This window comes from Alligator mississippiensis, chromosome 12, assembly GCF_030867095.1.
Source record: "Alligator mississippiensis isolate rAllMis1 chromosome 12, rAllMis1, whole genome shotgun sequence".
Taxonomy (NCBI): domain Eukaryota; kingdom Metazoa; phylum Chordata; order Crocodylia; family Alligatoridae; genus Alligator; species Alligator mississippiensis.
In genome coordinates, this window is record NC_081835.1 from 39,328,108 (window position 1) to 39,343,596 (window position 15,489).

Genomic DNA, 15,489 nt, shown 5'->3' on the forward strand with positions numbered 1-15,489 from the left:
GGTATTATTTAGGTATTAACCTCTTTAGGTATTTTAGGTCATAGCAAAGGAAGAGAATATTGTTAAATTTAAAATAATCCACCCATTTTCTTCTGAAAGAAAATAAGCGCTAGCGGAATATACCTGGAATTATTCTCAGAACATTACTTGTCAAAACATTTACCAAGTATGTAACAAAAATTATCAGTAGCAACCCCTGCCCTCCGCCCCTTTCAGTCTGGAAAACTAAATTTCCTTCTGCTAGTTCCAGAGCAGCAACGCTGAAAACATAAGTTAACTGTCGCAGCCCCCCACCACCCAAACATGGGCTTTTAGCCATGTAGGTCTGGGGTGAGGAGCAGAACCCAACTCACACTGGTTGTGGGTGGTGTGATTCTTGGACTTCGCCATGATTACACCTGCGATTAGAAAAAGAAACCTTCAGACCAGAGGAAGTGCTCGAAGACCAGGCAGGGGAACAAGGGAGAAGGGACCAGGCCTCTTCTCACTCTAGTCCTAGGGGCTCTGCCCTGCTTCCAAGAAGCGAGCACCCACATGCCCAGCCCACCGCGTCCCATGGCCCCAGCCTACCCCCTGCACACGCCGCCTCCCAAGCGGCTCCCGTCGCTACTTCGTGCTGCCCCTCTTCCCCCTCCTTCTGGCCCGGCTCCACTTCGCCCGCCCCACGCGCTCCAGCTGCTCGGCTCCGGCCCCGCCGCCCCAGCAGAACCCGCCGCCCGGGTGCGGCCCTGAGCGCCCAGCCCGCGGGAGCGGGGCCAGCCGCCTCCGGAGGGAGGATGGTGCCGGATGGTGCAGCCGTGCTCACCCGCACAACCGTCGCGGCGAGCACACGCAGGAAGAGAAAGGGCTGCCGCAGGGCCTGCTGGGAAGCAGCCGGGGGGAACCCGGCACTGGGCGGACCGGGGCTCCCCGGCTTCCGGCCGGAAGCAGGAACCGCTGCAAGAGGGCGGCCGCTGGTAGCGCTGGCCCGGCTCCTCCTCACAGCGGGTGCGCTGCGCGTGTGGGGCTGGCTGAGCAGCCTCCAAGACGTGCGTCTGCTGAGCGCTGGGGGGGGGGGGGAGGGACGGGAAATGCTGCTGTCACCGGCCCCAGGCGGGGAGTACGGGGTAGAGGGAGGTCGCGGCTCCACTGCTCTAAGGTGCTGGGGCCACTGACACGCGTCCCTCGGGCTCTGTGGCTAGCAGCCTTGCGCTGTCCGGCGAGCCCAGTCTCCCGCGGCCGATTTCCTGCACGCGGCCTTCGGCCACAGCCTCTGCTCCTGCCCTCTTCCCAGCATGCGACCATCGTGGTTCAGCGCCTCGTTCCCCCAGTGGTGGCAGTCCGGGCTCGGGTCCCGTCCTGCCGAGCGCCCCGACGTCGAAGCTTTAGTTGGGTCCGGGAAACATTCAGTGCCTTTCTGTAGGGCGTCGCCTCAAATCCTGTCTGTTTGCCTTCCCAAGCGTCCAGCTTTCATAGCTCTAGGGTATGACTAGCCCCGTCAATGCTTTTATCACCTTGTTGGTTGTGTTAGCAATTTGCCTCCTAATCCACATTGCCCCAAATTGTTTAGCATCGTGCCAGCTTTCATTGTACATTTATTTACTTATCTTCCACCAAGACTGCAGCCAAGAGCATACACAGTGAGTTGCTCCTAGGGCTGTTATGTCAGCTGCTTTTTTCTGCAGTTGTGGTCATCAGCTAAGACCCCCACAACACTCAGTGAAACAACGACCCCCCGGCCCAGGCCGATCCCCCTCGGGCCGCCCAGAGACCTTGGTCTCCGGCAGCCGGCGGGGCCCGGGTACAGCAGCGTGGTCATACGGTTTCCAGACGCGGGGCGCCCTGCCCCTTCCGCCCGGCGAAGTCTCATGCCCCGGTCCCGGTCCTCCCCGCAGCGCCCCCTCCCACAAGGCACCGCTCCGCCCGCCGCCCTCTCCCACAAGGCACCGCTGCGCCTCCTCGCGCCCCCGCGACGCGCTTCCGGCGCCTTTCCCCTTCCCTGCGCTCCCACAGTGCTGCGCTCCTGCGCTCGGTGCCTGCGGCTGGGACATGGCGGACACAATGAATAGGAGGCGACTCGCTGTGGCCTGAACCCGGCCCGAGCGCGGGTGCTGCCAGCCGCTCTCCTCCCACCTCCAGGCGTGGCGCAGGCGCTGCGGCGGGCGCCCCTCTCCAGGCCGCGCCAGGTGGTTCTTCCCCCGCCGCTGGCCCGGGGCCCGTCCCGGCCTCCTCTCGCTCCCAGGAATCCCGCGGAGCCGCCGCTGGGCCCTGCCCGCCCCGGCCGCTCCCCTCCGCGCGCGGCAGCGGGATGAAGCTGACGGACAACGTGCTGCGGAGCTTCCGCGTGGCCAAGGTCTTCCGTGAGAACTCGGACAAGATCAACTGCTTCGACTTCAGCCCCAATGGCGAGACCGTCATCTCCAGCAGTGACGACGACTCCATCGTGCTCTATGACTGCCAGGAGGGCAAGTGAGTGCCGGGGTGTGGAGGGGGAGACGCAGGTAGCTCCGCGGCGGGGTGGCATTGCTGTGGGAGGCCAGGTGTGAAGGGCTCTGGGCCGGGGCACTTCAGAGCCCCCCGATGCACTCTGGGAACTGATGGAGTTGAGCTCACGGTACTGGTGGCACTGTGGGGAGCGATAACCACACCGGATCATTTCTGATGCCGGGAGGATAGGGGAGGGTGGTAGGAAGGGATGCAGCCTATGATGGTTTTCCCCGAGTGTGGCTGGATGGTGTTGGTATCATAAGCACAGACATCTGTGAGCTGCCTTGCTAAGTGTTTTCAGCTAAAGACTGATGTGCAAGGGTGGTAGGCGGGAGGAAGATACCTGGATCCAGGGAGGCTTTCTCAATGCTGCTGCCACTGGTCAAGCTTTTTCTGAAGCAGAAGTTGTTGGGTGATACTGACCTGCTTTCCAGTTTAGCTGCTGCCTTGTAGGATTGTGAACAGTGAGAGAGAAGCTGACTATAGAGAGGCCTGGTGGTTTTGCTCTGCAGGCACTTTACACCTATATAGCTACAAGCTATATTTGAAAGCATTGAAGTTGTCTGACTGCTCTATAATACCTACTCTTCTATAGAATAAATGCAGTAATCAAAAAAAGGGGATAATAAGACTTGTAAGTAGAGGTGCAGTACCAAAATACTTTTGGTATTTATTAGATTCTGCTAGGGGATGGTTCTAAAGTTCTGTCTAGACTGCAGCCTTTTTTGTTGTTTTTTTACTCTGGCTAGTGGATCTGCAACTGTGGTGATTTAGAAAAGCTAAACTTAGTATTGTGAATGTAGTTGGGAACATATCTTCTAGATATGAAGCAAAATGTGATCTTTGCAACCACAAGGATTAAATAAATAAATGACCAAAGCATTTAAATTTGAAGGTGGCTTGGAGGGCCAACGTGAAAACATCACATGCATATGATGAATAAAACCAAAACGGTCTATACCCTTGGAGGGTAAAGGAATGAGGGGACAGTAAAAGCAGAGAGAAAAAGATCTGGGGCTGTGCAATGAAATGTTATCTCAGCTGCTTAGGCAGAAGTGGGGTACACAACCAGTATAATTGTCTGACACGAAAATATGGTAGCTTTATGCACTCCTATTCTTTCAAGCAAATTTAAATTAAATATTACTGTTGCTATGGTAGAAAGGCAGTTTTCTACTTTCTGTGTGTTCTGTTTTTCTCTCTTCTGTATGCATTTGATTCAACATGTTTAGTTTGCCTTGTTCAAATTACAAAAGTAATGTTACTGTCACCACTTATCTGAGAGAGTACACCTGAATTAAGACCATAACTTTTAAAAATTTTAACTTAAATTGCAGCACAGTATGTATAGATGGGTATTTCCAAAGGCAGGCCACATTTGCTTCAAATTCATCAACAAGATTTTTACTTACCTAATATTTTGGGATTTAGTAGAAAAAATTGAAAATGCTTTTCAAACCAGTCATAACATTTTTTGAGACTCAGACTAGCAGGCTCAAGGTTGTAGATAATGGATTGTTAGGCATCTGGATTAGCCTGTCTAAATTTCGGTTTATATGAGAATAACCATCATTAATTGCTATAACAACTAAATTCAGGCTAGCTGGTTTCAGCTGGGCTTTTATTTCTAATTTAATGACTTCTGAAAATGTCTTTTATTCCTTGTGTTAATACTGCTAACTTCAGTATACTGTAACAGAGGCCACAGTATTTTCCATGATAAAGAAATCTGATATTCATTGACTCTTGTTCAGGCATGAGCTTGCCAGTAAGCCAGCTCTCTATTCATTTTCCCTAGGAGACATTGTGGTGATAGAGTGATAGAAAATTAAGGTTGGAAGGGACCTCAGGAGGTTGTCTAGTTTAACCCTCTGCTTAAACAAGGACCTTCCCCAACTCAGATCCATAGAAGTAGGGTCTAAAGGGACCTTGTAGATCATCAGGTCTGACCCCCTGCCCCGGGCAGGAGAGAAAACCGGGCTCAAATGACCCCACCCAGGTAGACGTCAAACCTCCTATTAAAGACCCCCAGGGTAGGAGCCATCACCACTTCCCTTGGAAGTTGGTTCCAGATCCTAGCCGCCCTGACTGTGAAGTAGTGCCTTCAGATGTCTAGTCTAAACCTACTCTATAACCATTTGTGGCCGTTATTCCTTGTTACCCCGGGGGGCACTAGGGGGAACAGGGTCTCTCCCAAACCCTGCTGTTCCCCCCTAGTGAGTTTATAGATGGCCACCAGGTCCCCCCTCAGCCTTCTCTTGCGAAGGCGGAACAGGTTAAGGTCTCGTAGCCTCTCTTCATAGGATCTGCTGTGCTGTCCCTGGATCATGTGAGTGGCCCTCCTCTGGACCCTCTGAATGCTGTCCACATCCCTTCTGAAGTGCAGCGCCCAGAATTCCAGCTGCGGCCTGACCAGTGTCGCATAGATGGGGAGGATCGCCTCCTTGTCCCTGCTTGAGATGCATCTGCGGATGCACAACAAGGTACGGTTAGCTGACCGTGACCTTGCATAGTCGGCGCACGTTCATCTTGGAGTCAGTAATGACTCCAAGATCCCTTTCTGCCACCGTGCTCTCGAGAAGGGAGTTTCCCAGCTTATAAGCATGCTGCTGGTTCCTACTGCCCAAGTGCAGCACCCTGAACTTGTCAGTATTGAAACGCATCCTATTTTTGTTAGCCCACCCCTGTAACCTGTCCAGGTCCTGCTGTAATCTGTCCTTCCCTACTAGTGTGCCCACCTCACCCCAAGTCTTGGTATCATCAGCAAATTTAAACAGGCTGCTTTTTACCCCGTCATCCAAGTCACTAATAAAGAAATTGAACGGTGCAGGCCCAAGGACCAAGTCCTGGGGGGACTCCACTGCCCGCTTCCCTCCAGGTCAAAAAAGACCCCATCCACCACCACCCTCTGAGTACGACCCTTCAGCCAATTTGCAATCCATCTGACTGTGTAGACATCAATGCCACAGTCACCTAGTTTTTTGATGAGAATGTGGTGGGAGACTGTGTCAAAGGCCTTGCTGAAGTCCAGAAGGGCTACATCCACCACGACACCTGCGTCCAGTGCTTTTGTGACCTGATCGTAGAAGGCTATCAGGTTGGTCTGACAGGAACTGCCCCTAATGAAACCGTGTTGGTTGCCCTTGAGCATCATCCCTGCTGCTGGCCCATCACAGATGTGCTCCTTGATGATCTTCTCAAAGAGTTTCCCCAGGATTGAAGTAAGACTAATGGGTCTGTAGTTGCCTGGGTCCTCCCTCTTCCCTTTTTTGAAGATGGGGACCATGCTGGCTTTCTTCCAGTCATCTGGCACCTGGCCAGAGCACCATGAGCGCTCGTAAAGCCGTGCCAGGGCCCCCACAATAACCCCTGCCAAGTCCCTCAACACCCTGGGGTGGAGAGCATCTGGACCTGCTGATTTGAACATGTCCAGCCCCTCCAGAAGCTCTCTAACTATATCATCTTAGTCAAGGCTTTGTCTAGTTCAGTCTTAAAAATCTTCAAAGATGGAGATTCCACCACCTTGCTGGGTAACCTGTTCCAGTGCTTTACTACCCTCCTAGTGAGAGAGTTTTTCCTGATACCTAACTTAAACTTTCCTTTCTGCAGCTTGAGACCATTGCTCCTTGTTTTGTCATCTGCCCTTTGGAACCACCCCTCAGGTAGTTGAAGGCTGCTATTAAGTCCTTTTCCAGACTAAATAAGCCCAGTTCCCTCAGCTTCTCCTTAGAAGTCGTATGTCCCAGCCCCCGAACCATTTTTGCTGCCTTTTGTTGGACTCTCTCTAAGTTGTCTCTGAAGTCTCATATATTGTAGCTGTTTTTTGTCTGGATCAAGAATAAGGCTGGTTTCAGCTTTAAAACAAATCGTTTAGTGACCGAGTGTTCTTTTAAAAAAAAAAAAAAAAAGCATCAGCTTTTTCAGTCTTCTTGTTTAGTAGTAATAGTAACCAAGCAGTGTGGTAAAGACCTATGTCTTCTGTCTTGATGTGTTTTGCATGAGCTACAAAATGGTTACTTTCATCTAGTGAATTAATTTTAAATGCGGTTTACCAGCTTATGAAAGATGCCTTAATCAAATTCTTATGCTCTCTGCAAATTCCACAAAATACTTAAACTTCCTGAAGTGAAGCCCAAAAATACCTTTTACCTTTCCTTTCATTCTGGAAAGTGTCTTCAGGTTTCCCTTTTACTATTCTTTATCATATGCTACTGTACCATATTTTCTGCACTTGGCCATGGGCCTTCAATATCACTTTCTTGAAATTCAGGCCACTTGTTTTTAACCCAGAAATCTCAACAGGATATGAACCAAGCATTTTTTAAATAGTCTGTATGTGTAACTTCACTTCCATTGTACAACACCATTTGTATTAAAGGATTAATTTGCAAATTAATTGCGTGATCAGTCAGCAACAGCAAATTCTGATAGCAAAAGTAACAATATTCTAGAGGAAAAATATGCCTCTTTAAAACAATTCAAATTTCACAAGTGCATGCCTAGTGAGGAAGGTTTAAGCTGAGTTTGCTGGGAGATGAAGACCAAAGCTCTGGAATTAGTGGGGAAGTGGGTGACTTGGAGGAAGAGCAAGCAAGAGCGGGCATAGGGGAGGTGTTCTCATATTTCCTGAGAAATCGGGGCAGTCAACCTCAGGTGTCTGTACATAAACGCATGGAGCCTGGGAAACAAGCAGGAAGAATTGGAAGTCTTTGCACAGTTGTGGAACTATGACATGACTGGAATAACAGAGACTTGGTGGGAGCTCATGACTGGAGCACTGTCATGGATGGGTACAAACTGTTTCGGAAGGGGCAGGCAGGGGAGAAGAAGAGGAGTTGTTCTTTATGTAAAAGAGCCGTATGATTGCTCAGAGCTCCCGTATGAAACTGGAGAGAGGCCTGTTGAAAGTCTGTGGGTTAAGGTTAGAGGCGAGAGCAGCAAGGGTAATGTTGTGGAGGGTGTCTTCTACAGACCACCAGACCAGGAGGGAAGTGGTAGATGAGGCTTTCTTCAAACAGTTAGCAGAAGTTTCTCGATCACAGGCCCTGATTCTCATGGGGAACTTCAATCACCCTGACATCTGCTGGGATGGCAATACAGCAGTGCGCAGGCAGTCCTAGAGATATGAAAGCCTGGAAAAAAACCCAGAAAAAGTCGGGGGAAAAAACACTTTTTTCTGTTTTTTCTGAGGCCTTTTTTTTGTTTTGAAAAATGGAAAAAAACCTCTTATGAAATATTTTCTTTTAGAATAATGAATAAAATGTTTAAGACAAGGTATTCATATATTGCTACCCTTTACTCCCCAAAAATGTTTTCTAATAACGATGTAAATTAGATTTTTGTTACAAACAGAGCTACAAGCTGTTGAACTCTAAGGAATCTAGCATCTCTTAGTTTTTGCCAGTTTATAAGAAGCAGGCAAAAATTAAAGTTGAAAATAGAAGAAACCATTGACACTATCATAAAACAAAGAAAGTTATATGTTCTGGACTTGTTCTCCTCCACAGTGCCAAACAGATACAGAATGCACTCGTTTTTAGAAAAAGAGCTGAGGGCGAACCCCCCCCCCCCCCCAAGACTCATGGAATACAAATTTTGCTACATGAAACTTTGTCTAATCAGTGTCATTTTCTGAGCTATCACTATCAACAGTTTCTGCTTCTTTTGATCCTTCATTATTATCATCTTCGTGGACTTCTGAAAACTGAAGGTTTGCCTGGATTGAGACAAGCTTCTCTACTATTTTACATGTTAGTTTATTTCTTGATTTGTTGTGAGAATTTCCAAACAGACCAGTTTCTTCCACATACTGCAGAAGACCAAGGAATCTGAAGCAAACGAGAAGCAAGAGGAGTCAGAGGCTGTGTCATGCAAAGGCCTTGCCACCATGTTTCATGAGGAATATGCTTGTCAGTCCCCCACTGCATTCCTGGACCAAATACCTGAAGATGTTCTGTATTCTGCAACATTTGAAAGTACTTTTCCAACACATAGTCCTAAGTGTTGCTTGTTTTGTAATCCAGTCAAATGCAGTAGCAGTGCTATTGTCACTAACATTTCTGCCTTTGAAACTTGTATCCAAGAGATTTGCAACAGCATAAATTGATTGGCAACAAAATTCTTCCTATCTGTTAATGAAGTCTTTCACTTTTCTTTCTTCTGTACTTGCAAGCAGCGATCCACTTAGATAAAAATCAACTGTTTTTGAGAATCTGGGCCATCTGGTAAGGAATATCCAGCAGAAGTACACTGTGATTCAGATGCAGCGATTGCTGAAGAAATCGGCTTTAGAATTTTCAGGGGGGTTTGCAGTTGAACCCAGAGGACATCCTCATCAAGTACAGTGTTCCTTACGCTTCTGGGTACTTTAAGATCCTCAGTTATTACTGTTTCTTGAAGAGCTTCTTTGTTATTAGTAAATTTTCAAATGAGATTACCACTCCACCCCATCTAGTTTTACTACAGAGTTTGAAAGTCACTATTTTATTCTTTACATTCTTTTCTTCCCGCTTCTTCTTAAAGATTGGAGCTAAAATATGAGTAGTTTTTATATGTTTTATAACTTCTTTTGCTCTTCTATAGATCTTTTGCAGTTTCGAACTTCACAATACAAATATGAAGCAAGTTTATCCCATGGGATGCATGTCCTATTGCAGTAGTATGTGGATATTTATCTATTAAGATCTCCCATGTTGCTTTCATATTACTTGCATTGTCAGTCAGCAAAGCAAATACTTTACCACTCCCAGTCTTCTGTAGGACATCACATATTTTACTACCGATATACTCTTCAGTGTGCCTGTTCTCTCCTGTTTCAATGGTTCTGTAAAAAACTGGTTGAGGTGTTATCACAAAGTTTATGATTCTTTCTCCTTGCACATTTGTCCACCCATCTGTAAGTACTGCAAGACACAGTGCTTCATTGATTTTTCCTTGCACAGTGTCGCTGGTAGGTGTTGTAAGGCTTTGGTCCTTTTCTGGTTGGTGCCTTGTTCCTTAGGAACGTCAGGGTAAAACTGCACCCTGGGGCCACCTAGATGGTTTCGGGCACTGCCCCTACTCGCCTGCCATGTCTTTGATTGATGGGAAGGCAGTTCCCTGTTGGTGGTCCCAAAAGGGGCCTTGACCCTGGTCTTTCTTTGTGGGGCTCCAAACCTCCCCTTTACCCCATCCTTGCCACATCGACAGCCTGGGAAGATACTGTTCCCTATAGTCTTGGAATGATCTCTTCTCATTCACGTTACCCGCCTTGACCTGTGTTGGGTCCTTCCGGCTGTCAGTCTCTCCCGAGTCAATTCCTGGTCTCTGGATCAACTTTTGGGCAAACTAAACCTGCCCTGGCCCGGGGTAACGGTAACTTAGGATAATTCTTAACTGAAAAAGGTGTTCGGCATCTGCTGATGGGCGCTTAGGATTCTGACTCCCAGGACCCCTCTGTCCCCTGGGATGGAAGAGGGAATCCGTCTGTCTCTGTGTTTTTTCCCAGGGCCCCGCTGACTAGGAGCTAATCACTCCTGGTCCCACCACCTGGTGGTACTTGCCACTTCCCTGTAGGGCTCCGATGCAGCTGCCGCCTGTTCCTCCCTCTTCACCAGGCTGCCCATGGGGCTTAGCCATCGCTCATTACCTCTCCCCACTGCAGTACCTGAATTCTCTAATGCGGTTGTGGCTCTGCTCGGACTGGTAATGGAGAACTGCTTCTCCCTGCTGCGGTTCTCCAGTGATCCTTGGCTCCAAGAGCCCAGACTCCTTGCTCTGTTGGCCAGGTTTCCCCAGCAGATGCTTGGGCTTCCTTTCCCATTCTTGGGGCCTCTGCCGCCTGTGTCTCCCGGCTGGTATGCCACGCCTCTCCCTCCGAGCCTGTCCCTCAGCTGATTCCTTTTCCAGCTGCTCTTTGAGCAGCCTGTGCTCCTCCAAGGCCCCGTCTCTGGGGCTCACCGATTTGCAGGTTTAGGCAGCTCTGGAACTGCCGAGCCTGCATTGGCATTTCCCTGCAGCTGCCGCTTGTCTCCTTCCCTGTGGTAAGTATCGGGGCTCGTCGGGAGCGGTCCGGGGCCATGTTAGGGGGGCTTTTGCCTCCCTCTCACACGCAGATTGCATTACACATTCATATTCTGACTCTAAAAGAGGCTTGCTCAAAGAATGTCTGCTGGGCAAACAGTATGATGGTCTTAGTAATATAAAAGCTTCCTGCCAGTATGCATTTTCAGTTATTGACAATGGTGTCCCAGAAGAATATATTGCTCTTGCAAGAGCTTGGTCAATTTTTTCCTAATCTTGTCTACAAATGAATCTATTGTGAGTGTCTTTTATATACAGTTGATTGCAATATTTGGTTACTTGAGGATGTTGATTGGGCAACCCTTTGAGATGCTGATGGTTATAGAAGAAACAGCAACAGTAGGACTTCTGGATTGAGAATGTTGGAAAGAGCTACTTGCACTTCAGTCATCATGATCTACCCACCTTCTCACTTAGACCCATGAAGGATTTTTTAATGTCTGCAGGACACTTCTTAAATGCAAGAATGTGTTTGGTCATCTTAATAGCATTTGGAAATGCATATTTCATTTGACAGTATTTGCAAATCACATTTTTTTTCTCTCAGAATATCTTGCAGTGTGGAAATGCTTCCATATGCTAAAAGTTGGTCGCACCATTTTACTGAAGTGAAAAAAAACAAAAATGTAATTTAGTGGCTAGCTTGCATATATAAACACTAAGCTATGGCATGTACAAATTTAGTAATTTAGACAGGAGCAGATCCACCAGCCTCTAGATTAAAAGTCAACAATAGAGGAAGTCCACAAGCAAAGGCGGCACTGAATCCTTCTTCGTTCTCTTGTGAAAATGGCAGTGTCCCCTTGGGGGAAGAAATGCATCTTGCATTTGAGACTTGTGCTGTACTGCTTGTCCTCAGTGTACAGGAATTGTAATGATCTGATACTGTATATCAGAGGTAGGTAATGTTTTTTGGCCAGAGTGCCAAAAAACACCACAATGCCTACCTTGGAAGATTCCGGAGTGCTGGCATGGCAGAAAAACAAAATGAGGGCAAGGGGTACATGGTAGGATGCCCTGCTTGTGCCCCTTGCCCCTGCCCTACAGCCCAGGCTCTGTGGCTGTCGGCAGCTATCCCAGCTCTGAGTAGCTGCTGGAGCCCGGGCTGCTCCCAGCAGGGCTTACAGCATCCCAGCTGCCTGCTGGGAGCAGCCGGGGATCCCAGCTGGCAGCAGCTCCCCAGAGCCGGGGCCGGCTACAGCTGGGAGGCTCCAAACAGCTGTGCCGGGCTCCGGCATTAGCTCCACACGGGCGCGTGCACCCTCATGTGGGAGTGGGCAGTGGGGGAGGGGCCTGAGGCAGCGCAGCCCCAGTCTTTCCCCTGCTCCCAGCACAGAGGTGATGGCAGATTTCCAGAGCCTGGCGCAGCTGTTTGTAGCCAGCCCGGGCTCTGGGCAGCTGCAGCAAGCAGCGGGCGGGCTGCAAACAGCTGCGCTGGGCTGCACAGCTCCGGCATCAGCTCCGTGCTGGCAGTGATTGCATGCACACCTTGGGGCGGGCAGCACTGCCCCACTGTCCGCCCCGAGGTGCGCACATGGTCGCTGCCAGCACGGAGCTGATGCCAGAGCTGTTTGCACTCTTCCTGCTGCTTGCTGCAGCTGCCCATAGCCCGGGCTGGCTGCAAACAGCTGTGCTGGGCTCATCACCTAAGCAGGGGAGCGACCAGGGCTGCGCTGCCTCAGGCTCCTCTCCACTGCCCGCTCCGAGGTGTGCCTGCACGTGCTGGGGTGGAGCTGATGCTGGAGCCTGGCACAGCTGTTTGGAGCCTCCTGATTGCAGCTGACCTTAGCTCTGGGGAGCTGCTGCCAGCCAGGATCTCGGGCTGCTCCCAGCAGGCAGCTGGGATGCTGCATGCCAAGCAAAATGGCCTCGCATGCCATGGGTTGTTGACCCCTGCTGTAAATAGTCTTACATAAAAATCTTCCTATTACATAGTATTAGAAAATATGTTTGGGGAGTAAAGGGTAGCAATATATGAACATCTTGTTGTAAACATTTTATTCATCATTCTAAAAGAAAATATTTTATAAGAGTTTTTTTCATTTTTCCAAAAATTTTTCCAATTTTTCGGAAAAACCAAACAAAAAAACAGTCATCAGGAAAAACAACACAGAAACATTTTTCCCCCCAAATTTTTCTGTTGGTTTTTTTTTTTCTGGGCCTTCACATCTCTAGATATTAGGAAGAATTTTCTCATTAGGCGTGTAGTAAAACACTGGAACAGGTTACCTGGAGAAGTGGTGGAAGCTCCATCTTTGGAGGTTTTCAAGATCCAGCTAGACCAAACTTTGGCTGGGATTATCTAGTTGGAGATGGTCCTACTTTGAGCAGGGGTTGGATTAGATGACCTCCTGAGGTCCCTTCCAACCCTTGCTTTCTATGGTTCTCTGTTTTTTATTGTAAAGCCTGTTTTGCTTTGGGTGATCAATTGAACTTTCAATCTTAACCTGAGCACATTTTAACAAGAATACCTGTTTGCTGTGAAGAAAAAGGGAATTGGTTTCTTGAGATGTACTGAAATAGTGCGCTACAGCCATATCCTACCCCAGGGGTAGGCAACATTTTTGGCCAGAGTACTGGCTAAAAAGTACTGAAAAAAGTACAGTGATTTTCGACTTGGAGGGATGTGGGCAGTGGGGTTCCCCAGGGCTCAGTCCTTGGGCCTGCACTGTTCAACATCTTCATCAGCGACTTGGATGAGGGGGTGAAAAGCACCTTGTTTGAATTTGTGGATGACACTAAGATGTGGGGAGAGGTGGGCACTCTAGAAGGGAGGAACAAGTTACAACTAGATCTGGACAGGTTACAGGGGTGGGCGGATAAAAACAGGATGTGTTTCAATACTGACAAGTGCAAGGTACTGCATCTGGGGAGGAAGAACTAGCAGCATCCCTACAGGCTGGGGAACTCCCTTCTCCTCCGCACGGAGGCAGAAAAAGATCTTGGAGTCATTATTGATTCCAAGATAAACATGGGCCGCCAGTGTGAGGACGTGGTCAGGAAGGCTAACTGCACCTTGTCATGCACCCACAGATGCATCACGAGCAGGTCCAAGGAGGTGATCCTCCCCCTCTGTGCGACGCTGGTCAGGCCGCAGCTGGAGTGCTGTGTCCAGTTCTGGGTGCCGCACTTCAGGAGGGATGTGGCCAGCATCATAGATTTCATAGACATTAGGGCTGGAAGGGACCTCGAAAGATCAAGTCCAGCCCCCCGCCTGAAGGGCAGGAAGTCAGCTGGGGTCATAGGATCCCGGCAAGGTAAGCATCCAATTTACTCTTGAAGGTGTTCAATGTAGGTGCTTGAACCACCATAGATGGCAGGCTATTCCAGACCTTGAGGGCTTGGACAGTAAAGAAATTCTTCTGTATGTCCAGCCTGAAACGGTCTTGCAGTAGTTGATAACCGTTCTACCTCATCATCCCTTGGGGCACTCTGGTGAACAAACGTTCCCCCAGATACTGGTGGTCACCCCTGATAAACTTACAAGTGGCCATCAGATCACCCCTGAGCCTGTGCTTTTCCAGGCTAAAGAGCCCCATAGCTCTCAGCCTGTTGCCGTAAGGTCTGTTTTCCTGACCTCTGATCATGCGCGTGGCTCTTCTGTGGACTCTCTCAAGCTTCTCCACATCCTTCTTGAATTGTGGGGCCCAAAACTGGATGCAGTACTCCAGCTGCGGCCTCACCAAGGCTGAGTACAAGGGGACAATGATGTCCCAGGATTTGCTTGAGAAGCATCTATGGATGCAAGTCAACGTTTTGGTCGCTTTGCTAGCCGCAACATCTTCTCCCTTGTCCAGGTGATAGGTTACCTGGTCATAAAAAGAAACGAGATTGGTCAAGCAAGACCTACCCACAACAAACCTGTGCTGGCTATCCCTCGTGATGTTGGCGTTGACCAGTCCTTTAAGGATGGCCTCTTTAATAAAGAAAGAGGTTGTGTCCCTTACCGCCAATGTCTCCCATTGCTACCAGCTGTGGCTTGGACCTGTTGGTTCAGGGCAGCATCCAGCAGAGGGAGGCAGTAATACCCCAGCAGTAGCCGCAGTCAGGCCTCCCTGATGGTCCCTGAGCAGGGGGGAGCCCGGGGCTAGGGCTGGGAGGGAGGGCCTGGCCCAGGCTCGGGTAGCTGGACGCCCAGTCCCACCCGGGTGGAGGCAGCACTGGGGCCCTAGGCGCTTGGGACAGGGTCTCAGCGGTGCAGGGAGAAGCAGATATGGCAAGAGGTGTTGCGGGCAGGCCAGGCCCTTGAGAAGGTGGCAGCTGGAGGAGAATGGGGGTCAGGCAGGAAGCAAGGGCTATTCTGGGGCTTCACAGATTTGGGCTGCCCAGTGGCACTGGAGCTGGGGCCCAGCCTGGCTTGCACAGCTCTGAGGGGATGGGGCACAGCCACTGTGCCCGTGATGAGATGCCACCTGGCCAGGGCAGGATGTCAGGCTTGTGGGGGGGCTCCTGGTTTGGCCTCTGTGTGTGCTGGGCACAGTGTGAGCAGGGCAGAGGCCCCCCGGGCTGCGGCAGGAGCCCTTTGAGCCCTGGGAACAGCCACCATGGGTGGCGCTTGGGGCTGAGCCAGGTGGGAGCCTGCAGCACAGTGACACTGTCCCAGCCCTGGTCCCTTGAGGGAACTGTGGGTGGGCAAAGCTGGGGCAGCCGTGGTGGTTGTTCCAGGGAGCTTCTGCGGCCAGGTCCTTGAACTGGGGGTGGCTCCGCCCAACTCGTGCTGTGCCCAGCGTGCAGGGAGGACAAGCCCTTTAGCTTGGTGTGCTGCCCCAGCCAGGCAGTTTCCCCTCATAGGCAAGGTGGCTGTGCCCTTTCCCTGCAGAGTTGTGCAGGTTGGGTCAGGCCCCACCTTGGGTGCCGAGGGGCACCCCTGCCAGCCCATCATGGCCCGAGCCTGCAGAGCCCTTCGTTAGCCCTGGTTCCTGCCTAGCCCCCTTTGCCCTGGGGTAGCCCCTGGCTGGTCCG

The 15,489-nt window shown here is 50.2% G+C and overlaps 1 protein-coding gene and 1 long non-coding RNA gene across 2 annotated transcripts in view; one reads left to right on the top strand and one right to left on the bottom strand.

Annotated features, from left to right (window-relative positions):
- Positions 1-352: 352 nt before the first annotated feature.
- Positions 353-853, bottom strand: LOC132244555 (uncharacterized). The gene is made up of 2 exons (XR_009456121.1): positions 806-853; positions 353-398 (listed from the first exon to the last, which is right to left on the bottom strand). It is a non-coding gene; the product is annotated as an uncharacterized LOC132244555 (long non-coding RNA).
- A 1,068-nt stretch (positions 854-1,921) lies between these two features.
- Positions 1,922-15,489, top strand: part of WDR82 (WD repeat domain 82) — a 62,477-nt gene continuing 48,909 nt past the window's right edge. The window contains exon 1 of the mRNA XM_006270363.4: positions 1,922-2,448. Coding sequence (XP_006270425.1) covers positions 2,288-2,448 — 161 coding nt within the window. The 5' untranslated portion in view covers positions 1,922-2,287. The remainder of the gene's footprint in view (positions 2,449-15,489) is intronic.